This window comes from Rattus norvegicus, chromosome 9 (assembly GCF_021556685.1).
Source record: "Rattus norvegicus strain SHRSP/BbbUtx chromosome 9, alternate assembly SHRSP_T2T, whole genome shotgun sequence".
Taxonomy (NCBI): domain Eukaryota; kingdom Metazoa; phylum Chordata; class Mammalia; order Rodentia; family Muridae; genus Rattus; species Rattus norvegicus.
The window spans coordinates 113,522,139-113,547,500 of record NC_141542.1 but is presented as its reverse complement, the minus strand read 5'-3'; the positions used below and the strand labels follow the sequence as shown (position 1 = coordinate 113,547,500).

The 25,362-nt window shown below is 45.7% G+C and overlaps 1 protein-coding gene across 6 annotated transcripts; it reads right to left on the bottom strand.

The window, feature by feature from the left end:
- Window positions 1-469: 469 nt before the first annotated feature.
- On the bottom strand, window positions 470-20,492 carry Macir (macrophage immunometabolism regulator). Of its 6 annotated transcripts, XM_087567421.1 has the most exons (4): window positions 19,845-19,861; window positions 18,589-18,860; window positions 12,665-12,754; window positions 470-2,933 (listed from the first exon to the last, which is right to left on the bottom strand). In XM_087567421.1, exon 4 carries the CDS (start codon window positions 2,908-2,910, stop codon window positions 2,287-2,289), a length of 624 nt encoding a protein of 207 aa, XP_087423547.1. In that variant the 5' UTR covers window positions 2,911-2,933; window positions 12,665-12,754; window positions 18,589-18,860; window positions 19,845-19,861; the 3' UTR covers window positions 470-2,286.
- Between the last annotated feature and the right edge of the window lie 4,870 nt (window positions 20,493-25,362).

Below are 25,362 nucleotides of genomic sequence, written 5' to 3'. Positions count from 1 at the left end.
TTTACAAATTTATCTTTGCCGAAGACAAATGAAAAACTTAAAAAGGGACGTCTTTTTATCTGTCTTAAGAAATGTAGGGCACACAGGACAATCTCCCAGGCACACATTCTACCAGTGAGGAGGCTAGATCCACACCACTGTGGGGAATACTTCCCTCATCTGGAAGGGACAATGACCCTGCTAAAACTGGGGTCTTAAACGCTTGTGTGGAATCCATACATACATGTACTTATTTACTTGTGTGCAAGAACATGTGTACATATGCACACATGTGCCATGGCACAGATGTGGACGTCGGGAGGAAAACTTATAGAAGCTGGTTCTCTTCTTCTACCAGGGGAGCCCTGGGAATCAAACTCAGGTGGCCAGGCAACTGCCTGACCAGCCGAGCCCTCACGTCTCTCCCTCGGGTGGAGTCCTTTGCGAGCCTACGGATGACCTGTTTGATTGAAAGCACCACAGAACAGTGTGTGTTTACATCACCCTTTTATTTCAGTTAGAAACAATACAGTTCCAGAGGGTAAATCATCAATAAATAACGGTGTTTAATCATTAAAGGTAAAAATCCCAACTCTTTGGCATCTGACAGGATTCTATTACTTGTCAAACTAATGACTGTATAGATAGAGTTAATCTTAGTGACCATTCATCAGTACAATATGTTACAAAGGTGCAGTTTGCTTTAAAGTAGAAACAGCAGAAACTTTCCAGCCACCAAAAACTTGGATTGATGCAGTAAGCTGGGAGCCGGCCTCTCCTGAGCTCTCTCTTACATGTTGCCAACATGGCTGCCTCTCTATTAAGAGCTCCTGGGGTTTCTAAGAGTAATTCTGCTCTAAGGAAAGGTTGCCATCCATTCTGGACAGAGGAAAAATTATGATTGTTCCAGGAATGGCCCAATTCGTCAATTAAAAAGTATTCTTGTTTTATAAGCAAGACTGCTAACCCCTTAGAAACTCACAGTGCCCCCAAAGAAAACATAAAATATGTAGTCCTATATAGCCAGAATTGCCAAATCAGTAATAAATTGCACCTTTAAGACTGAGTAAAAGAAACAGAAATGTTTACAGAAGGAAAGTTACACACATTTATGGTCAAGAATCGTTGAGCTGCTTCTGTTACTAAAGGCAAGGAATTATTTCTTTAGCAACAAACGAAACCAGTGTGACAGACATAAACTGTTAGGTAATCCAGGATTAGCCCATTAAAACAGTAGGAGCATGCTAGGCTCCTAGGCTAATCCGGAAACTAAAATTCTGATGAGAATCACCCTGCACAGAGTGGCGACCCTGGGCTGAGTGGTGTCACTTCAGACTTAGTTTAAGCATTTGATAGTCAAAGTCAGGAGCTCCTCTGCTAGAATTAGAGTCAACTTACAAGAAGTGAGAATACAAGCAGCACTGTGCCGACAGCCCAGGGGAGAATCCTCCCATGTTCAAGCTCCACGTGGAATTTAAATTGATAACTAAGCGCTCAGGAAATGTTTCCAACTGATGGAAACTTCAAGTTGGAAACATTCTGGGAAAAGCACCCCACCCCGCTACCCATCATGAAAGAAATACTTTGTATCCCAAATTTAATTTTACTAAGACACAACTTTAATAATGCTTAGAAAGGAATATTTTACAGCCATAAAGATCAGTAACTTTCCATGCGGAAATTAAAAAAAAAAAAAATCCGTCGCTCAATATTATCACTGAGGCAAGTGAAGAAAGATTACTCTCTTAATTATCTGAAATGTTAATTGTTTTCAGTGCAAAACCAGTTATAAAATATTTAAACTCAATATTTAAAAATAAAAAGTGGTCCAGTTCAGCCGTGTTCAAGCTCTAAATTTCGTAAGACGAATCATTACATACACTTTTATACTGAAATACAGAGATCCAAGAAGCACTGGGTGCTTGAATATAAACTCCTAATGAGTCATACCAAGTTAGCAACAACCAAGCAGGTAACATTTCCCAATTAGGGTGTCAGAATCCGGAAAGGTGAAATTCCTGCACCAAAGCCTTTTCCTAGCTAAAAAGCTATGCAAACTCACGGTCAAACATTCGGTTTTCTTTGCAGTTTCGTGCTCTAGAATGATATTCCCCCCCGCCCCGCCCCAAGTGCCTGTGATTTCATTCCTGTATCCAAAACTTGATCCAGACAATTTTTCTGTCCCGGGAACACTTAGCTGATATAACCATCTCTAATGTGAAGGTCATGTACAGAGTACGACAGCAGATTTTCCTCCAGCCGAGTACGGGCCGACCTAAAGTGGTTGAAACCTCTTGTGCAAGCCATTCATGTATTGTTTCTAGCGAACACTCGGTCCCCTCGCAGGGTCAGGTGCTGAAGCTGGTACTGTAGCACTTCCGTGTCAGCTGGCTCCTTGATGCTCATTTTATCTAGATTGAGGTAGTCCAGGGATTTGGAGTGAGCCCTCTTACCTTTAAGAAGACATAGAGGCAGGGGCCCATGGAGGGCCTTGTAGGGTTCGTAAGGTAGGGATTTGGTGCACTTGTCTCCTGAGCTGGGCATCCGCCTTCGCCTTCTGCCATTGACAGCTGGGATCTCATATGGCTGATAGTATCTACTTCTAGTTTTATACAGACGGGAGGAACGCGCCAGTCCCGCATCCAGCTGTCTAGAGCGCAAGGGAGGCATGGCTTCCCCCTTGCTGTCTTCCCCTCCCGTGCACTTCTGGGCTAACTTCAGGAGCTCCTCCCCGGTGGTGAAGCCAACCAAGTAGTTAGAGTCCATGTGGAGGATCTGATAACCAGACACAGTCCGACGCATGGGGGAGCACGGCGTGCTGGAGCAGCGCGGTTTCTCTGCCTCCGCCTTTCCTGGAGAGCTCCCCTCAGCCGCGGGCAGGGGCAGGGTGGTCAGGGTGCTTCTGGGCTCCCCATTTACATCCATTTCCATGTTAGGCACCAGGCTGCGCACCCCTAAAAGCAAACAGACTCCGGTTAGACGGCAGGAAGACACGGCTCCGGGCCAAGCCCGATCCTGCCGGGACACACAGAGCGTGAGCAGTGGGAGACACACTGTACAGCACACGGATCCCTGCCTCTGTCCCCAGATCAGAGCAGGCGAGAAATGTGCACTCCCGCTCTGCACACGGGACCTCCCAGGCAGCTCAACGAGCAGCCGCAGCTTTGCGGAGAGGATCGGACAGATGAGAAAGGAGAGTGGGGGGGCTGGGGATTTAGCTCAGTGGTAGAGCGCTTACCTAGGAAGCGCAAGGCCCTGGGTTCGGTCCCCAGCTCCGAAAAAATGAACCAAAAAAAAAAAAAAAAAAAGAAAGGAGAGTGGGGGTACTTCTCCAAGTCATAGACTTCTCAGTTCAAGCACACAAGAATTTACTCCTCGGGACGCTTAGAAATTCAGTACAGATCCCAATAGTAGACAAACACGCGTAAGCACCCGGGTTTTCACGGCAAGGTTTCCAAACAATTCAACTTGGAAACTGCATTTCCTCTCGTTTAACTGAGATATCTAAGTGCACTGCCCTTCGGACCTGTGGTACAGTGCTTGAGGGGATCACACTGTCCAACTTACTGCTTTTAACTATTCTGGCGCTGTGACTAAGCATTTAGAGGAGAGAGGGAAACCTTGCAAAAAAAAAAAAAATCCATCCTTGGAGCTCTCCAATGAATTCAACAAAACCATTCGGTAGTTTAAAAGCTAAGCCTGAAGCTCACAGTAAATGTATGGAAATGAACCTGGTGGGATGGCATAGAGGTTAAGGTCAGTGCTTGTGGCAGACCCAAGTTTGGTTCCCAGCACCCACACAGGCAGCTGACAACCAACTGAGCCCGTCCGGATGATCTGCTGCCCTCTTCAGGCCTGTGAAGGCACTGCACACACAGACGCACATGTAGGCTAAACACCCGTAGGCATAAAATAAAAACAGATGAATTTTTAAAAATAAATGCAAAATACCGAATGCCGTTTTATATGACTATTTAACCACAAAACATGAGAAGTGCACAGTTATTTTATTTTACAATGCCTAAGACAGTCCTGAACAGTTTCATAAAAAGAATGATTCACAAGGAATAATGGGATTCTTCACTGCAATTACCACTTTATGTAGTTTTGAAAACCTAATGACACGCGGTGTCATGAGTAATGGCTGGGTTCCTAGAAACCAGCAGATAATACAAATTTTGGGGAAACAAAATAATAGAGAAAACAGAGATGATGTCTTCTGAGAAAGTTTAATTTTAGTCGAATTTCCACTGGTTTTTAAGGGAGCCTCTGAGAAAACCAATCAAAATGTCAAGTAACTTGAGTTTAATACGGGAAATTTCTTGAGAAGAGTTTGCTACGTCACACGACTCCCAAGAGAGCTTTTATAAAAACAAGGAGCTGCCTTCCTAAGGTTTCCGTACTCACTTCAGTGTCGAGCAAGCAGAAAACTAAATCCAGATGAAGTCTGGATCACAGCAAGTCTGTGAGGGTTGTTCCCTCTCCCTTCACTGGGTGACTGAGAGGCACAGGAGGCCACCTGCCCTTACCTCATAGAATAGTAACAGCCACCTGCCCTTACCACATATGACAGTAACGGTCAGCACCACGTGCACAGGGCTCCCTGGTTCCTGTAAGCTTCAGACTATTCTCCTGGCTTTCCGGATTTGGAGTAACTGGTTCTGTTCTATTTTGTTACCATCCTAAGACCAAACTTGCTTGTCCGCTGACGGGATCTAAACAGTCACTGCCAGTATGTCTAGACCTGTTTGACACCTCAGCCTAGGAACCAACCTCACAGAACCATATCAAGTCACACCTACTCGTTATGCTAAATGAACTTGGGTCCCAAGACAAGCACCAAGCAACAAAGTAACCTGGCCTTGATCATTAACTATGTAACCTTGGAGAGGACAAATCTAAGGCCTTCGACCTTCACAACCTGACAGGTAGCTGTGGCAATTCAATCTGACCCTTCATCCTGAAAGGCCAGGAACAGAGGCATGGTGAGGTCCAAGCAACCAGGGCCAAGCAGGAAAAGAAAGAAAACACAAGTGCGCGCGTGCGCGCGCACGCGCACACACACACACACACACACACACACACACACACATACACACACACACACACCCCTAGATAATGACACTGCAGCCATCAGTCCTCACTGAGTAAGTACTGACTTCAATTTCTTTCCAATGTGACACTTTATGACAATCCATGGGTTTCCACCAACCTGTTTTCGTTTTTTTGTTTGTTTGTTTTTCCACTTGTTACATAGGCTTCTTAGCATCCCTAGTTCAGACCCTATGTACTCTGGACTAGGTGACAATCCACACACACTGTACTGAGACTCATCTACTTTGCCTAGAGTAAGGACAACTGCCAGGCAGGCCGCTGTCATAAGGCACACACTTTATGCGTGCGCTTAAACACAAAGTCTGCACTTGTTAGCCTTCGTGTATCAGTACTTTTCTCCCAAGCAACAAACAATGAGTGTTCTCTCAGAACAGCTCCTTGGCTGGCTTCCTCCATCTCTGTGGTATACAGGCTGACAAATGAAAAGGAACACCTTAAGAAACAGGGCTCTCACAAACTGCTTACAACTCTTTTATCGGTACTGACTGTATGAGGCGTGGCCCCACTGACACTCTCACGAGTGAATGTAAGGTTCTTTACCGCACACCCCACCTAGTCTGCATTTACCTCTTTGCCTGCTTCTGAGGCCCCCTTCTCCTTCCTGGCCCCTCCACAAATAAAGAGAATGAAGGTGACAGTTAGGTAACTTGCGCTCCCTAACGTGGAGATCTCTAGAGCCTTTCCATGTACAGCACTCTTCTAATGAGAGCCTACTGTGCAAAGCTACAGAAGCAGCCTAGAGCCAGGCTTCAAGGAGAAGACACCAAAGGGTAAGCATTTTGTTTCTCTCAGACAGAAGGACAAACCAAGTGGTCCGTGTAGCTCCCATTCTGCTGGGTGGTTAGAAGGGAAACATTATACGTTGCTGAGTTCCTGGGAACTTCCTGAATGAGTTTAAATGCTAGGCAAACTACTGAAATAATGGAGTTGGGCTTCTCGGATCCTTTGGCAAAGACAACTGTCCCAGCTGAAGAAAAGGCTTGGTGCTTTTCTAGTTCCAGAATTCCACTTTTAAAAAATAGACAGCAAAGAATGACAAGTGTCTAAGTCAGCCCGTCCCCTACACTCACAGTGTAAACTGAGGACACAGGGTACACCTGGAGGCACACCTTAGACACGAGCTCTTCCACAGGAAGTGTTTTTCATGTTGTTTGTGGATGCTGACTGAACCCAGGGCCTCATGAATACGAAAGACACTGACCTACACCCCAGCCTCCAAGTTTCTTATTTAAAAAGCCTTTCACAGAAAAGTCAGCACCGTGACTGTAACTGGTGATGGCTAATGTATCAGGGCACAGGCTTCAAGCTTTTAAAACCACTCTGCCGTGGACACACTGTGAAAGAGCAAACCTACTCATGACTCAGCGTTTGGCCTCGTACTCCAAAGTGGCCCCATGTTCAAACAGCTTAAGGCTGAGACAGGATCCCACATAGTCATGAGTATCATTGCACACGTATACAAAGAACACCACTTCTGCAGACACAACAAGCAGTAAGTCAAGAAATCAGCCACGGCGGGGGAGGTGGGGGGAGCAGCACCATAGGCAAAGTGCAAGACTCAAGACCTGGGTTCAAATCCACAGCACCCACTACATTTAGGTAATCCTAGGGGTGAGGGTATGCAAAACAGGGGATCTCTGAGTCCAACTGGCTAGGCAGTCTAGCCAAAAAGGAAAGATCCAGTCCAGGAAGTGCCCATGTCTCCAAAATAAGGTGGAGGGTGATAAAGGAAGACACACAGTGTTGACCTCTGGCCTCCACAGGTGCACCATGGGTGAGGCTGAACACCCACATACAGCACTCGAGCACACACATGAGAAATCAGATCCCGCAGTCTACACTCTACACCATTAAAGACACCCTTCTTTCTACAAACACCTTTTATATATATAATGAGAACAGAAGACTAGAAACAAAAATTGGAAGAAAAGAGGGTTAACTTATACAACAGAAGGGGTAAAAAAAATGTGTGTGTGTGTGTGTGTGTGTGTATACACAGAAAACAAAACTATAGTATGGGGAGATTGCCAGACCAGAGAAGTGCTTGCCTTGTGAGCAGGGGGAGCTGGGCTGAATTCCTAGAATCCATGCTAAAAACACAGGACTAGGGCTTGTTATGCAAAAGGAGACTTATTCCTAGGACTCCCCGGGCACCCAGCCTCAATTACTTGGTGAGTTTCATGCCAATGAGAGACTCTGAATCAAATCAGGAAGGTGGACAGTACCTGTGGACCAATACCTGAAGATGCTGTCTTCTGTCCCCCACACACATATGTACACATGCACACACGTGCACACACATACATGTACACATACACCTACACTCATGCATGCACACACACACCCATGTACACACACAATGCATGCACACACACATTTACACAATACATGTACACATACACCTACACTCACACATACACAAACATACACCCATGTACACACAGGCATACGTACATATCTACACACATACACATATACACACACCCAGGCACACTCACACACACATCTACACAATACATGTACACATATACCTACACTCACACAAACACATACATATACCCATGTACACACACACATGCATACACATATATCTACACACACACATACACCTATACTCACACATGCACACACACACCCATGTACACACACACACATGCATATACTTGCATGCACATATGCACATATACACAAAGATAAAACTAGAAAGGTCAACTTGTAGAAAAGTCAACATAATGCTTTTAAAACTGTTTTTAAACAAGTAAACACAAAGTTCTGTATGGCAAGTAAAGATCTTCTCAAGCCAATGAAAACAGCAAAGACCTGGTAATGTTCACAGGTGTGACTGTGTCTTGGAATACACGTAGAAGCATTCAACCAGAAGACTCTAGGTCAGCTAACACAGGTCACACATTTTCACAGTTGACTAGTGTGAAATCGTAAACGTTGGCTGATACTAAAGGCAGGAGGCCCAAACAATAACGTATAACTATCCAGGATACCTTTTCCTACTATGTATATCCATATGTCATTAGCACACCACACCCTCGGAATGTATCAACTTCCTAAAGCTTTACCAGGATGTCAAAGGACGTGGTATTTGATGGCTGGACTCTTTCAACTAATTAAGACACTGACCTGCTTCACCGTCCACTCCTAACACACCTTCCTCATCCCTGTCCTAAACTCTGGCTTAGATTATAAGAAATATCTTTCACCAAAATTAATTAATTAATTAATTAATTAAGGATCTAGCGAAGTTTGGGTACAACATAAAACTCTTAGAGAAGCCAGTATTTCCAAAGGATAACCTGGGTACACACACAGCCAACTCTGTTGATGGGTACTCAGAAGGGAAAGACTCCCCTGCCCATGCTACAGCCATGAGGCACTGTCCTCCTCCTCCTCACTGCCTCCGAGAGTTACAGAGCTCTTCAAACAGCCCATAGCCCACAGACATTTCCATACCCACTTTCCCCAACCAGACACTTCCTACCCCTGTGCATTCCTCAACAGCCTGTTTCAATGATTACCTTTTGTTTTTATTAGTTTTGAAATCTCTAAAATTAATCCACATAGACTGAAAGACATTCGATTCAAATAATTCATACTCAATATTCTCTTAAAACCAAAAAAAAAAATCTCTCTTCACTTCCTTACAATGTTCTCATTAATATGAGAGTAGGTGTTTATTTGTATGTGTACACGCCTGCAGGTGCGTGCACACACACAGAGACAGACAGACAGACAGACAGACAGAGACAGACAGAGGCAGAGAAAGACAGAGAACAACTAACTTTGCAAGAAATTCCAAAACTAAAATGCTGAGTCAAAGAACATATGCTTTGTAAATTATTTTAGCAACTGCCACAAAGCTTTATAGAAAATGTTCCCATTTCTTTTCCACAAAGAGAATGCAGCATTTTATATAACCCAACGTTACTGTGAACGCTTCTCTAAAGTACAATCTAGACATTCACCAGGAGAGTGTCCTGTTCCAACTCTCGCTGCATATAAATAGGAACTGCTGAAGGAGGGAGAAGGCGAGTCCAAAGGATAATGTGTTTGCCTTCTCCGAAGGAAGAGAGAAACCGAGCGGCCACGGCTTCCACTCTGCACCTTAATGCTGAGATTTTCATGCCTCACAGATGTTATCATGCACAGGTTATAAACAAAGTATCCGATTTCCTTCAACAAATGGAAAAAATGTTTATATAATCTAGACAAACAGAAAGTGTACATTTTTAATGTGTCTTACCCTACCTAACACAGTCCTGGCTGAGACTAAACCAGAGTACAACTACAACAGACGCACAGAAGATTCTTTATGCACAATCTGTATACACTGTGCACAGTTCTAACACTCTCCAAGAAGCCTTATTTCCTATACATTTGGCAAAAAAAGCAGTATTTTGAAGATACAGCACAAATGCCCCAGCTTCTTACAGCAACTTGGAAATAGCTGCTGGTTTTCATAAATGCTATACAAAATTATAAGTGTGTGTGTGTGTGTGTGTGTGTGTGTGTGTGTGTGTAATAGGGAGGGGGAGTAGAAATCTGTGTTCATGTGTGGGATATGCATATAAATGTATACTCATGCATGTGGAAGCCAAGAGGAAAAATCTATGGCGCTATTTCTAAGAGCCATCTCTCTTGTGGGTTTGCTTGTTTTTGTCTTATTGGTTGGTTGGTTTTTACAGACTCCCATAATCCTGGTACTCCCAAGATTGGCTAGGAAGAACAGGTCAGGAGCCCCAGCTCTTACCCTCCTCTGCCCTCCCAGAGCTGGATGCCAAATGTGGGATTAGCCGCAGGTCCTCATGTTTGTGCATCAGGCACTTCACTGACACCATTTCCCAATCCTCACAATTATCTTCCTTTAAAAAAAAAGTCTGTTTTTCTGGAAAATTTTTTTCTAAATTGGGGATAACCCACCAAAATCACCTCAGTAATCAAAACACTTGCTTCACATGCTTTACTGTGTTTAGCAACATGTAGCAGTACAAAATAAAAGAAAGTAGATGTGACCATCTTAAATACAGAAAACAAAAATGGTATCATACTAGCAAAACCCTTTTCAAGAGGGACCGGAAATGAACAGTGTAGAACGGAGCCATTCTCTACGGTAATCTCAGGAGTTTGCCTGATGTCTACTGTAGGAAGGACAGAGAAGAGAAGCTTGAAGCTGAGAACAGTCGGGGTTCTCATCTCAGCACCCATGTGGCTGATCACACCATCTTTAACTCTGCTTCCGGAGCTTAGCGTCTAGGCATGCATAGGGATAGGTACCTATGGATGTCTAGGCATGCATAGGGATAGGTACCTATGGATGTGCACAAAATACCCGAACACATAAGCTAGGAACATATCCATTTTTCTATAAAATGCTTCAAAGCAAATGAACAACAAGAACTGCCAGGCAATTTCACCACGCATGAAGGTTTCAAAGGTTGCCAGTCTGTCTGAACTGTGCTCTGCTAATACCTGCCTCTTAAAGCCACTCATGTAGACGTAATGTGTCTCTTCCAGGCCCTGTCCTGAAGGCCCTCACATTTACTCACTCTGATCCACTCAGGGTTGAAAATATCTGCTGACAACACTTGCTAAAGTTGGATATAAAATGGAACAAATCTATGCTGACTGAGATTCAGGTTCACGTGCATGCACTTTGGTATGCAAGTGACTCAGGGGTAGGGTGAGCAGCACTTTAACATTGCTTACAAAGGTAAATAAATGCTAATTAAATAAGCCAACTGCCTTACAACCGACCTGAGAAGAAATGTTCACACTAAGACACGAACATAAATATTCACAACAGTACCATTCATAATTATCCAAACCTGGCAAGAGTCCAAGTATCACTCCAGGCATACATACAATGTAGCAAGCACCATTCAGCAACAAACAGCCTGAAGTCCCATGGCAACAAGTGAGGTGGGCTGACAGAAAAGCTATATACAATGATTCCATTTGCATGGCATTCTGGAAAGTGCAAAACAGGGCAGAAACTAATCCATGACTGGTAAAAGTTCAGGGATGGGAAGGGAACAGTACAAAGGGACGTTTGGAAACTCTGAACCACACTCAAATGAATGTTACCACGAACACGTTATCCTTCCATAAACCTGACATTAAAAGGGAGAGGATTTGGTAATGTGTTGCCAAGTTTTACACCATTCCCTAAAACTTCATTTCTTGGCCACAGTGTCTCAGAAGCAAAAGGAAACTCAATGGTTATCCTGTACGAATGGGATCGCCTTCAGTGATCTCATGCACTCTTCAGTGATCTCATGCACTCTGCGGGTAAATCACTTCCTCTTTTGACCCTCTCCTAGAATCCTACTTTATTAAAAATAGAGCATGCAGATAAACGTATTATGAATGTACACTTACACACAGATGGATAAATACAGAGACGTTCGAATGTGTGTATATCCCTGTGGCCTCCCACTCTTCTCTTCCAGTTTCCTTTAGTTGGGTGGGTCAGTGTCCAGCTGCATTCTGTCCAAGTGTACTGTGAGTCTCTGAACTACTTCTCTTCCTGAAATCTAGAGATTCTAGTTGTGTTTCAGGTTTTTGTTTTTAAGTGCATGCACTGGAGAGACACCTCACAGTTAAACCCAACCACGTAAGGCTCTAGCAGGGGGCCCAAGTTTGCTCCCAGCATCCATGTTGCCTCACAACCACCTCTAACTCCAGCCCCAGGAGACTCAATGCACTCTTCTGGCCTCTGAAGGCACTTGCACGCACAAGCCCATGCCCCCACACAAATACACACAAAGTGAAAAACAAAATCCTTCGTGGGCCTTAAATGAATTAGATATGATGCATCTACTCCCGCATTATCCCTTGAAATCATCCTCCAGTTGACCACCCATTCAGAGATTGCCAATTACAAAATCAGCTTCCCCCAAAGACAAGGACCCCTAAGTCAGTCAAAGCACGAGACCAGACCATAGGATTTAAAGAGCAGCCACTGGCACTAACATAGTCCTGAAAATACACAGCTCTTCTTAATGATTCTCCCCACCGAAGACTTGAAGCCACACAAACAGCTATGTGAGCATACACAGAGGCATGGGGGAAGGGAGGGGACAACGGAAAGATGACAAGGTATTGCACACTTGTATCAATTCATGGTATGAGGAAACAAAGGACGGCCATGTAGGCAGCAGCTGACAACTATGTGGACTTCAGCCACTGTTACTTATGGAAATAATGTCACCAGAACCTTTTGTGAATTACTTCGGCAGTTGTGGAAATAATAATTGTTATTGTATCATCCCTCAAATTTGATCAACTACTTCTATCCTACCATTCCCTAAGAAGTCCCGGGTCTTACAGGAACTTCAGAAAAAGAAAAACACATGAAGGCATTGAACATTTCAAGTAATTTTAGCACGCTGCCATCAAAGCTCAATTACAGCCATTAGACTCTGGTGACCGTGGCACACAGGGCTGTAATAATACATGGACATCGTTTCTGCCTGTTCATCTGTGTCGCCTTTAAGAGGCGCTATGATGTTATATCCATACGATGCTTAACTAACAGAAACAACAAAATGTGACTTACCAGGCTAAATCCCAGATGACGTCACTGTGTAAGTTCCAAAGGGTCCCTGGGGAGCACAGGCATAGTAACTTTTCTGTTCTACTCCAGACACTAAAACATGAGACACAGAAAGAAGCCTGTAATTTAACGTGCAATGGTTTATAGAGCAATCATAACAATTCTAACTGCAAAACAGAATGAAAGGCGCAGGAGGTGCTAACACTGGGCACGGGTTGTACGGGACACAGTAACTAATTAATTCAACTAAAAAGACGGCTTTGAGATTTAGTTTGGCTAAACGAGTCTTCAAAACATCTTCCTGCCCTTGTTCCCCAGACTCTGCCTAGAAACTAAGAGTATTTAGCTAGGCTAGATAAAAACACACAAAACATTGAAGGCTTAAATGTTGTTTTTATCGTTCTATTGCTACTGATGTGCTTAGAGGACTGTATCGGGGCCAGCAGGGAAATGCTGAGGTAGGCACAGAAAGAGTAGGCCGTGGCTACAGCCAAGCTAAGAACTTTCCCTCTTGACCTCGGTAAACAGCAGTCTCTAAAATGAGGCTAATCACACCACCGTCCCTCCCTAACACGAGTTATGCGGATCCAGGGAGCTGAGGTAGATGAATGGGTTTTACATGCTGCAGGCAGGCCCTTTACAGATGTGTGTGATCTTATTATTATGAAATTAATCTTGGTGTCTACTCGTCTGAACTCCAAATTAGCAGCAGTAAAAAGGCAGTAGACTGCTTGTGGCAAAGGACTAGAAAGCTCCTGAAAGATTTGTGTGTTTAGAGTGTGTGTGTGTGTGTGTGTGTGTGTGTGTGTGTGTGTGTGTGTGTGTCTACATGTTCATTCAAGCATACATGCATGTGGAAACCAGAGGTCAACATCAGGCACTGCCTTCTTTATTTATTTTGGTACGGAACGAGTGAGGCCAGGACCTTGAACCTGCTAGCAAGTCTCTGACACTGCCTCTGAGCCAAAGCCCTAGTTCTCGATTTCTTGAGATAGGGACTCTAATTAAACTGACCAATCATCAAATTTAGCCCGGCTACTGGCCAAGGAGTCACTGGGATCCTCCTGTCTCTGTCAAAGAGCACTGGGCTTTTAAAAGGGCACTGCCGTGTCTAGCTTTCATGCGGACACCAGGGGAAAAGCTCAGGTCACAGTCATTCCTGCAGCAGAGGCATTTCATCCACTGAAGCACCACCCCAACTCAGAAACACTTAAAAATCCAGAAGAGCCAACCTACTCATGTCTGTAGCATTTTCTCCACGTCATTCCCCTCTTACCACGGGAATTCAAAGAATCTATCTTTGTCTCTTGCATCCCCAGTTAATTGGATTAATTTGTTAAGACAACACACACACACAAACACACACACACACACACACACACACACACACACACACACCCCTCTCTCCCCCAAAGTCCACTTCAACCTGTACAGGTTTCATTGGTTGCAGAGTTCACGATTTTGGACTCAACATAAGGGGTGGGGTGGGGGGTTGGGCTCGTAAGGGTGGAGAGGGTTCATTTTATCTACATAGGGGTGTGGAGCCTGGAAACACAGCAGTGTGCTCTGAACATGTTCTCAGACTAAAGACAAACAGCAAAAGAAAAGGCCAAGAGTTGCTAGTTTGTTATTCCTCTTCCAGAACAGAGGGGTTTCAGGTAACAGATAATTTATTGAATTCAAGGTATTTTGCTTGATAACCAGAAGCAGTTAATATACCAGCTCATCATGGGAAGAACCCTGGTGTTGTCAGCCACGGGCACTTCTAATGCTGAGAACAGACATGTTCTACTTAATATTTTTACAGCCAAGTATGTTTAAATTTAGCAAACAAGCAATCTGCATAATTAAGACTTGGGCCTCCCTCACCAATGAGGCTTGTGGTCTTAACAGAAACTGAAGCACAGTGAAACAAAATCTGTTCCCTAGTGATGTAAGTATTCTCTTCATATAATTACCCTCCGCCACCAAGAACTTTACAGATCATTGTTAGGAAATTCACATTTGTAGTAGGGAACTGAAATAAAAAGAAACCATTTTTCGGTATCTTTGACATGCCAGAAAACATAACTTATGTGATATCCTTACTCTGTGAAGAGGATTTTATTAACCTCACTTTAAGTATTCAGTTAAACACTACAACTTGAGAGCAGTGCGGGGGTCTGCACAGCAACCAGCCAGGCTCCAGGACCCACTTGCCTATCCTCAAGTTTGTGTGTAAGTGCAGCCTTAGACAGGATAATTCCACTCCAGAAAACATATATCCATTCATTTCTGTGGGTGGAATCCTACTCTAAGTGTTTCACGAGGTTATTTCACATAAAAGGTTTTATTGCCTTGTTTATGAAATGACTGGAGGGGCAGTTTTATTACTACTTCCAAGGTGACTGCAAACTTTTTAAATGCTAACATTATAAAGCACAAATATGGAGACGGAGAAGACTTGTGCTCAAACCCCAGAAAACACACACACACACACACACACACACACACGCATACACACAGGCACACCACAGACACACACACACACACACACACACATACATTCACACCACACATAGGCACACCACAGACACACACATCATGCACACCACATACACACACACACACACACACTCTACACATCATGCACACCACATACACACACACACACACACACGCATACACACAGGCACACCACAGACACATACATGCATACCACAGACACACATGCATACCACAGACACACACACACACACACACGCGCATACACACAGGCACACCACAGACACACAAACACACACACACACCCATACACACAGGCACACCACAGACACACACACACATACATTCACACCACACATAGGCACACCACAGACACACACATCATGCACACCACATACACACACACACACACATACACACACACACACTCTACACACAGGCACACCACAGACACATACATGCATACCACAGAGACACACACACACACACACACACACACACACCAGACAAATAGGTAAATATTTTAAAGTATAAACCATATGACACTTTTATAGGACTATAGAAAAGCCCACACGGCATTTTCTTAGTGATTGATTGGGGAGGACCCAGCTCATTGTGGACAGTGCCATCCCAGGACTGACGGTCCTGAAATCTATTTTCAAAAGCAGGCTGAACCATCCATGAGGAGGAAGCCTATAAGCAGTACCATGACCTCTGCATCGTTTCCTGACTCCAGGTTCCAGCCCTGCGTGAGCTCCTGTCCGGACTTCTTTCAATGATGGACTAAGATATGGAAGTGTCAGCCAAATCAACCCTTTCCTCCCCAAGCTGCTCTGCCATGGTGCTCCATCACAGCAGGAGAAACCTTAATTATAACAGCAGGAACATCCCCCACAATATTGCAGGCTACTGGCTGTTTTGCAATTGGATGCCAGAGCTTCACCAGTCATAAAGTGAGACAAATTTGATGCACACTCTTAGAAACTTAAGACTGAAAACCAAAAACAAACATTAGAAAAAAAAACGTGAATGCCTCCCTCAATTCTGAATACAGACAATTCTGAAAGTCTTAAGTTTCATTTCGCTTTCACATAATTTATGCCAAGCCATTTGGTGGCATGTTCTTTCCAATCTTTTAGATGCACTAGAAAAATATTTCAAACTTTTTTACGTCAATAGAAAGACACAGACCTGGTTAGATCCTCAGTCTAAATTTAAAAGCAGAGGAGCCTTACAGCAATTACCACACAGCACTGAGCTGATGAGGAAGTCTAGAAATGCTCTGTAATTTCATAATGAGCAAAGTGAAGTGACTGATTATCCCTGGTTTACACTGCCAAGTCAAAAATAGAGCAGGTCCCACTACAGTGAGCCAAGGTGAGCCAAGTAAAGGAACATCCTCCTGGACCCCATTCTCACTCCTGACATTGATGTTTATGTGTAACCATTGAGCCACAGACACCAGGAAGTGGAAAAGAGAGAGAGAGTCAAAAAGGAGCACACCGGAGCTCTCCAAACCTCCTGTAAGACTGGCCGAACTGCAATCTACTGCAAAGTTAGAGTAAAGCTTTCACTACCATTCCCAAAATAAAACTTAAAAGCTGTAATAAAGTCACGCCAAAATAGAACTTTCAAATAAAGCCATCTAATTTTAAAATATTTTAAAACTCTAGACCTCCCTCACACTGATAACGGACTATTGTTGCATCCTGGCATTTGAAGGCTTTTAGATGGTGAATGGGAAAGACAGATGTCAAGTTCTTTGGACAGAAAATAAAAAATGCACAGGAAAACAGACTAAGAGCAGCGAAGCTAAAGCTTTAAGATACAATGTTTCCAAAACAGAGTGCTGAAACAAACAGAAAGCTCTCCACGGCATTCCTCTGTAAATAATGTGGACAGGAAACTTAAACACGGCCATGTGCAGCCAACTGCTTCTGGACAGGGAAGCCACAGGTAGAGAAGAAAAAGAAGACATCCAACTGTGAGAAATGAGACCCCACAAGTTGAAAAGTTTAAAGCATGAACTAGTAAGTGCTACATTAGTTAATAAAGCCCTTCCAAAAGTAATGTTTCATTCATTACTTCCCTGGCATGGTCATCTGCGGAACCTCTTGAACCCTGAGTATCTTAGGATGACAAACATACTGTTACCCTATCCCAACATACAAAACAGCAAAGAGGTGTGCATTGCATAATGGAAAATAAATCTCTCTACTACTGTACCCTGAGAGGCATATCCACGGAGCCACTGGCTCAATGATGTATCTAGCCATTCAACACTATTTCCTGAGCGTGGAAAAGCAGTGGCGGCAGGTTTAAAGGTCTCTCACCATGCCAGACGAAATCCTCCCACATGAACCAGCGAAGTGGAACACTACCCACCACCAGTTGTCTGTTTTACATAGAAATGTTCACTTCTAAACAAAGTCTTTACTCTTAAGTACCTAAATGTGTGTATTCCGTGCATCCCTCAGATCCACTAATTAAAAAACAGAAAAAAAATTATCAGTATACAGGTGTGTGTGTGTGTGTGTGTGTGTACCCACAGGGCAGGGGAAATTCCATTTCAACTGTCAAAAATGTTTTGTAATCAAAATATTTTCTGCTCTCAAAGACTACTCTAAAATAAAGAAATAAGGGACCAAAATATTCAAGTAGAAAAACACTGAACAGAAATAAAACGGTTCAGCTGCCAGACAGATTACAGAGCCGACTAGAAAACAAAATGCTGAACCCGTGTGCTCTCACCATGGAGACCACTTGCCACCATCTTACCTTTCTTCAGCTTTTAAAAACCAAACCCCTAAGGGTTTGGAAGAGCAGTTAAAAGTGCAGTGTGACTTTTTAAAAACCTCCTTTGACCTTACCAACAAACCACCACCTTCCCAGCATGGTAAGGCAACCTATAATTGGTTCAGAAAGACACAAATACGTGTGTTCCTCTTTCTAGTATCGGTTCTCTTAATAGCAGGTCCCTTAAAAAGCCAGGCAGTCATTTGGTTTCCATCTCTGCTAATTAAAATCAAGCCCGCGGTACTCCATCCTACTCAGCTTCACTCCAAACATGTCTGACAACAGCTGAAACCGCATGTCTGCTGGCAGACTTTACAGGAAACCTGCCTCTTCTGGCAACATAACCACTAAGAGACAGGTATCTCTGGAGGTGATTCACCTTCCGGAAGGAAAACTGAAAACTGGGTATTCATGGGGAAAATAACCAACGAGGAAACAAAAACTTAAATGGTGTTCATAAACGAATGTTCTCATCACGCCAACTACTTTTAAAGACAAAATGTTATGTGACCTCTTCAAAACTATGGAACACGTAATTGGCCGTTAGTAATGGTAGTGATCCCTTACACCTGGGAGGCTTAGCGCTAACAGTTCCACTTATAATTTAAAAACGATGCCACAAACACATTTTATGCACCAATTCTTACCAAAGCTGGGTAGTCTCGGTGCTCGTGAACGCTTATATTTCATCCTGTCCGTTTTGTTTTTAATCCAAGGTATCGTAATAAAAACACCCAATATCAGCGAAACATCCATTCATTCAAATAACCCAAGCATACACTGTAAGGTCAAAGCTTCTGGGTTAATAACTACGCTCTGAACTAATTGGGAAAATAAACTTTGTGGAAAAGTTGTTTCCAATCCTTCGTGTCTACCTTGTTGCACCACCGTAAAGCATCTGAAATTATATAGCTGCATTCTGGGGAAAAAAAAAAACAACATAAAACGAAGTTTTGAAACCTCAGAGATCTTGTGCAGCTTCTGCTCTTTGGGCTAGGTGCCGCTAACCGGGTACAATGTTGCTGTGTCCATAATTACTCCTCTTGGAAGGATGAAAAAGTTCAACGACACACACACACACACACACACACACCCCACACCCCACACCCCACACCCCACACCCCACACCCCGCATCCACCGGTCCTACAGAAATCCTCAGCCACTCGAAGCAATGCGGCGTGGGCGGAGAGCCCGGGAGTCTCTAGCGAGGCAGACACTTGCCAAGGGGAAAGCACGCGGCCGTCTTTCCCTCCGTGAACTGGGTTCCTTCCTGGCCGAGATTTGCAGATTCCACCACTAGAGCGACTTTGGCAGCTTCACAATGGGCCGCTTCTCAAGGTCTGAGCGCTGGCCGCCGCCGCCAGGCGCCCTTTCCTAGGCTTCCCACCCGACCCAAAGTCCACCCGCGACAGGTGGGGCGAGGGCGGCGGTGCGGGAGACATCTGCCGCCTTAGTTTCTGGCAGGCGCCGGGCCGCGAACCCCAGTCTACAGACGCTCCTCGATCACAACCGGTCCGTCCGTCACCAGCCGCCGCACCGGCTTCTGCCTCGCCCGCGAGGTGCAGCGCGCACAGGCGACAGAGATAAGGTCGTCAGGGGCTGTCTCTGGCCGCTATCTGTAGCCCGCAGCCCTGACTCGCACACCGTTGGGACCAGAGGCGCGGCGAGCCGGGCGAGCGCTACTTCTCAATGGGCCTCCCCAGGGCCTGCCGCCTGGCGCTGCGGGTAGGGCGAGCAGCCGAGGTGGCGCGCGCGGACGCACCCAGACTTCCGCACCTCGGCACCGCGGGAGCGTCGCTCCGGGTCGCAGAGTCCCCGCACCGCACGTCGGCGGCGAGCGCACGCCCGCCTGTCCCGCTCGCTCGCCGCGCGCACACGGGGCGCACGCCCCCGCACACTCACCCGCGCCGCACACTCCCGCGTCCCCGGCCCCACCCCTGTGCCAGGAAGCTGCGGGCTCTCGCACCCAGCTCGGGCCCCACCCCAGGTTCCAGTCCCCCCATCACCACGCCAGCCATCCTCACCGGGGCTGAGGGACCAGCTGCACTCGCGACCCCGGTGTCACCGAGGCTGCGCCGCCAGCCATCGCCGAGGCCGGCGCGGCCCGGGGCTTCCCGGCGCTGCGCACACACCGCGCGCCCGGCCCGGACACGAGGCGAGGAGGAAGGGGCGGCGCCGTGCCTGGGGCTGGCACTGTGGCTCGCTGACTGGGGCACCCACACTCACGCGCGTACCCCACCCATCCCCGCCGCCACCTCTGCAGCACAAAAGGTTGCAGGAGGAGTGGCGCTCCCCGTCAAACGTACCGGTCGTCCAGGGTTCCGCCGGCTCCTCTATGGCCGGCGGCCGCAGAGCCAGGAGCCAAGGGCGGGCGAGGAGCGGGGCTGCGGCGCCGAGGTGTGGGCAGAGGCCGCCAGTCGAGCCAGCCGGGTACCCGCTGCTCTCCCACCGCGCTCGGCGCCAGCTACGGCCCGCCGTAGTCCCGCCTCCTCCCCCGCCTCCGCCCGCCTTCCCGCCTCCTCCCGCCGGCTGCGGAGGCGAGGCCGGGAAGCGCAGAGCCCGCCTCCTGCGCCAGGCTCGCACGCTGGGCTGGGCGGGCGGCTGGAAAAGGCGCTGCTGGGCTGGCGGCTGGAGAGCGCAGAACCCGAGGCAGTTGCGGGGACGCGAGGCGGCGGCGTGATGCCACACCGCTCCCGGACCAAAGCCCGCGGTCGTCGCCCGGGAGCCGCAGCCCGCAAGCCTGGCAATGTGGACGGCTCCTGCAGAGCGGTGTGCTAAACTGTTTGGGGATGACTGTGATTTTTGAATTTCTGCTGATCAGAAGTTGTGGAGAGCAGAAGCCCAGGAAGTTACAAATTGTACCGTCGTCGTCGTCGTCGTCGTCATCAACCACCACCACCACCACCATCACCATCATCATAGTAATAACAACAATAACAATAATATTAATAAACCACTAAATATGGGGACAGGGTGAAGAGCAAATTCAACCTGAGTCATTTGTTTCTCTTCTCTTTTCCTTCCTCCCTTCCTTCCCTTTCTGTCTTGACAAGGTCTTACACTGTAGCCTAGGCTGGACTCAAGCTCCCGGAAACCCTCTTGCCTTAGTCTCCAGAGTGGTGGGATTACAGGGGTGAGGTGTCAATCCAACAAGATTTTCTCTCACCCTGCCGAAGTGGCTAAACGCAGCATACAAATATTTGCTGATATGTATTTGGCTCTAGGTGACAACCCTTTTGTCGCACATTTCCAAGTTTGCAGCTCTCAACTGCTCTAATCCACATTTTAAAGGCAGAAAACATGAGTTACTTCCTTAAAGTTACAGACCAATTATGCGGCTGAGCTGTTTGTGCATTTATAAATTGTAACTTCAGGTTCCTGCTTTGTGTGGTCTTTTAAAGGATGCTTTATCTGAACATAAAGTCATAAATTTCATTTAGACTACTAGGAACAAAGCAAATCGTTCTTGTTCCAGAGTCTATATATGTCCCCAACAAGACCAAGGTTAATAAATATACTCTGGGTCCAAGACATGGCTTCTGGTTTCTCTGTAACTGAAGCACACTTACTCAATTGCCTTTCATGTGCTCTGATGTAAGTGTCAGAAAGTGGAAGGAAGAGGCCAGATTCATGAATGTTCTCAAATAGTTCTTTTTCCCAACATGGTATGCAAGTAACTTACCAAATCTAGATAGACCCCAGTGCACTGTTCAGGTACTGAATGCTTAAATGATCAGACTTTTTATATTTCTTTATTTGTTCTGTTGTTTTGTGGCTTCCCTTCCCCTCACCCTGCCATGGATATCTTAGAGAAAGTGCTCAAAGTTATTTCAGATTTGAATGTTTGTCACAGCAGTGTATTCTGATGTTCAGTCTTATAAAAGTACTTCAAAAACATTATATTTTATTTCGAGAGGCTTAATTTCATTTCGTCCTGTCTGAACTCATAATTTTTTCAGGAGAACACCTTGTAACTTGGCCCTTGTTCTGAAATTTTAGCAATGTTCTTTGGCCAGAAGCAATAAAATTCTGACTAGTCTCTCGGTTCATTAGGCTCAAAACTAGCCTGGTCTCCAGCTGTCTCCCACGCAAGGCGGTGCCCCACGTTCCCACCCCTGAGATTCTTCACCCAATCAAAAGTTAGGTTAGTTCTTCAGTGTCACCAAGAACATCTTAAACCAATTCACTAGGTCAGTTTAGCTGACAACAGCTTTACATGTGGTTCATGACGGTTATGTCTAGAGACTGTCATATTTAGAGTTTGTAGGACCCCTCAGGATGGTAGCTATGGGCTTATGAAAGAAGAAAGCAAGATTGAGACACTTTGCAAAGCTTTCTGGGTATTCCACTATGAAAAAGTTAATCCAGAAGGAAAAAAGAAAGAAGAAGGGAGAGTGAGAGAGAAGACAGACAGACAGGCAGACAGAAAGAAAGAAGGGGAGAGAGGAGACAGACAGACAGACATGCTTTAAAAGGACCGGTCTCAAATGTTAAGTTTAACTTGTAATCCAAAAGGCCTTTCTGAACCTGGGGCTCAGGAGCTCCATCTCAAATGCCTACCACCTTTGAGGTTCTATCTTGCCTTGAAGCATCCTTCCCACCTCTGGAAAAGAAAAAAAAATGGCTTCTCAAATGTCACTTGTCTGGGAAGAATTATTCACTGATGGATGATGATGATGACGACGACGACGGTGGTGGTAGTGGTGGTGGTGGTGATGATGATAATGATGGTGATGGTGATGATGATGTTGAAAACCTGAAACTACGGTGGCAGATATGCAAGAAACACCACACTGCCTCCTTGTAAAACCACCTTGTTTCCAGCAGGGTGACATAAGGCAGTGCAGGCATGGCCCTGTCTACCAGCACCTTAACTGAGTGCAGCAAGGGTCTTAGATGCTAAGTAGAGGTCTCCCCCAGTGCAGGGGATCAGATGCCCAGTACCCACAGTCCCTGCCTGGAAAATAAAGGCAGAGGCTCCTGAGATGGGGGCAAAACCAAGTCTCCTGGAAGTAGCCCCCGCCCACGGAAGCAGAAGCTAACTGCAGAGGAAGCGTCTGTGACAAGGACAAAGGGAAGTGTACCACAGAGTCTGCTCTCTTCCTGCTCTGATGCCCACAGGCCTCCTTTACACCATCCCCTCTGTCAATCACGCACTTCCCTGGTCCTTTCCAGAACTGCTACCCACAGCCATGTATCACAGTGTGCCTGTCCGTAGATGGGATGGCCCTGTCTTAAATGCATGACACCCTGCTTTCGGTTCCTTTCCATTCTTTATCTCTTTGTTTAGTTTTGTTTTTTTTGTTTTTTGTTTTTTGTTTTTTTTTGTTTTTTTTTTGTTTGTTTTTCTTTTTCTAGTCTCTTTGTCTAGTCCTGGCTGCCCTCAAACTCACGGAGATCCTTTTGTCTCTGCTTCCCAACTGCTGAGAGTAAAGATGTGTGCCTGACTCTTTCCCTCTCTTCACTACTCAAAGGCAAAGCAACATTGAGGTGTGCAGCCATGCTGCTGAGCGTCCCACATTGTTGGTCACTCATTTTAGGACCCTGTAGGACCCTTAGAGCCTTAGAACCTCAGGAGCAGCATCCGGGGACTTACCACTGCCGCTCTCTTCTTCTCCTTTCCGGGTATAGGAGCATCCCTCAGTAATGGCCTTCCTCTTCCTTCTGTCTTGCCAGTCGCTCTGCCAACCTACTCTGTTTGGTTTCTGGGATACAGGCTTTGGGCAACTGAAGGCCATAAGAAGAAATATCCTAAAGGCAATGTCTCTATCCCCTGTCACACGAGGATAATCCCAAAGTGTGTGTGTTGGGGACAGGGGGACATAAACTAAGGCTTCTACACATTATCCATATTGTAAGTAAGAGGTGGCGACTGTCGTGTAGTATGTTGAGGAGGGAGGCAAAAGGAGTTTAAGTGGAATATGTCTGAATTGTTGACCAAAGCTAATAGGCATGAGGCGGGAAATGTGGGTGCAAGCTTACCTGGGATTATAGGCTGCCCTTCAGCTCCTGTTAGTGTATGGTTCACACTTGTGTTTGCCTTCTTGTCACTGCAGTATGGGCACAGGCAGTCACCTTCTGCATATAGCATTCTTTACTATTGCCCCTCAGCCAGACTCATCCCTTGATGCTGTTAGTGTCACCAGAGGAGTTGTCCTGATTCCTGACACTGTGTGCTCCTTCACCCACAAACCTCTCCACAAGGTACTGGCATAGACTGTATCTTTCTCAGGATGGTCCCTGAGACTTAGATTGTATTGTTTACTCAGACTTAAGCTTACTTCTAACAGATGGGGAGAGATGACCCCAGTAAGGCCTCCTGGAGTTTTTCTTCAACTCAGAACTCTGTGTTGCTTTTTTCTGAAGCCAGCTCCTAAGCCACCAGTAGTTTATAACCAGTCTTGGAGAAGGTATTTGCAGGAACGGGGTTAGTAAATCCTCTAAGCAAGGCTTTGGGGCTTCCCACCACTCTCGTATCCTAGATGCCAAGAATCCATTTATAAGCAAACCTCTGGATTAAGATCAAAGGGCTCCTCCTGTGTGCGGGAGTGTAACAGTAGGTCAGATCATTAAAACCTGTGACTGAAAAATACAGAACCCCATGGTGCGCATAGGAAAATCTAATTCTTAATTTTATTATAAGAAAGATAGAAAGGCAGGCTCTGGTGGCACACACCTTTAATCCCAGCATTCAGAAGGCAGAGGCAGGTGGGTCTCTGGGAGTTCCCGGCCCGGCTGGGCTGCAGAATGAGTTCCAGGACAGCCAGGCCTGTTACACAGAGAACCCATGTCTGGAAACAACAACAATAAAGATAGAAAACAGAAAAGGAAAGGAAACAAAAAATAAATGAGAGAAACGCTTGTGAACAACAAGAGAAATCCCTTCAGAGTTCCTGCTCTGACAGTAGTTTGATGTGGGACCTCGGGTCGACCACCATGGACCGCTACAGAAGAAGCCTCTGAGCTATGTTCACGTGCGTGCCCTCTGTGTGGGGAGCGTTCAGAGAACTAATCTTTGGATTTTGCCAATTAGCTTTACTTCTGCTGGCTTTAGCTCCTTCGTCGATAATTCTGAGGTCAGTTCTCACTACCCGACTCCAAACAACTGAAACAGAAGACAAAGGCATAATCAAAACGGAGCCGTGTTGGTTCTACAGATCTGGAAAACACAGTTCAGTGTCCCATTCCAACAGCCGCATATGTCAGGATGATAACAATTAACACCGAGCTAGAAAAGTCTCTTTAGAGACCTCTCAATGATCACTGTCTGGTTTGCAGAGGACTTATCCTCAGGAAAATGGGGGACCAACCAAATAGAGCAAACCCGATATAATTCCCCGTCAGAATTCTTTTCTTGGGAAGCTACAGAGAAGCTGTAGAAATGGATCTACCTTCATGAGAAGCAATCTTCAGAGAGAGC

Coding starts and splice junctions, on each gene's coding strand:
- Macir (XM_087567418.1), bottom strand. CDS start 2,910: ATGGAAATGGATGTAAATGGGGAGCCCAGAAGCACCCTGACCACCCTG.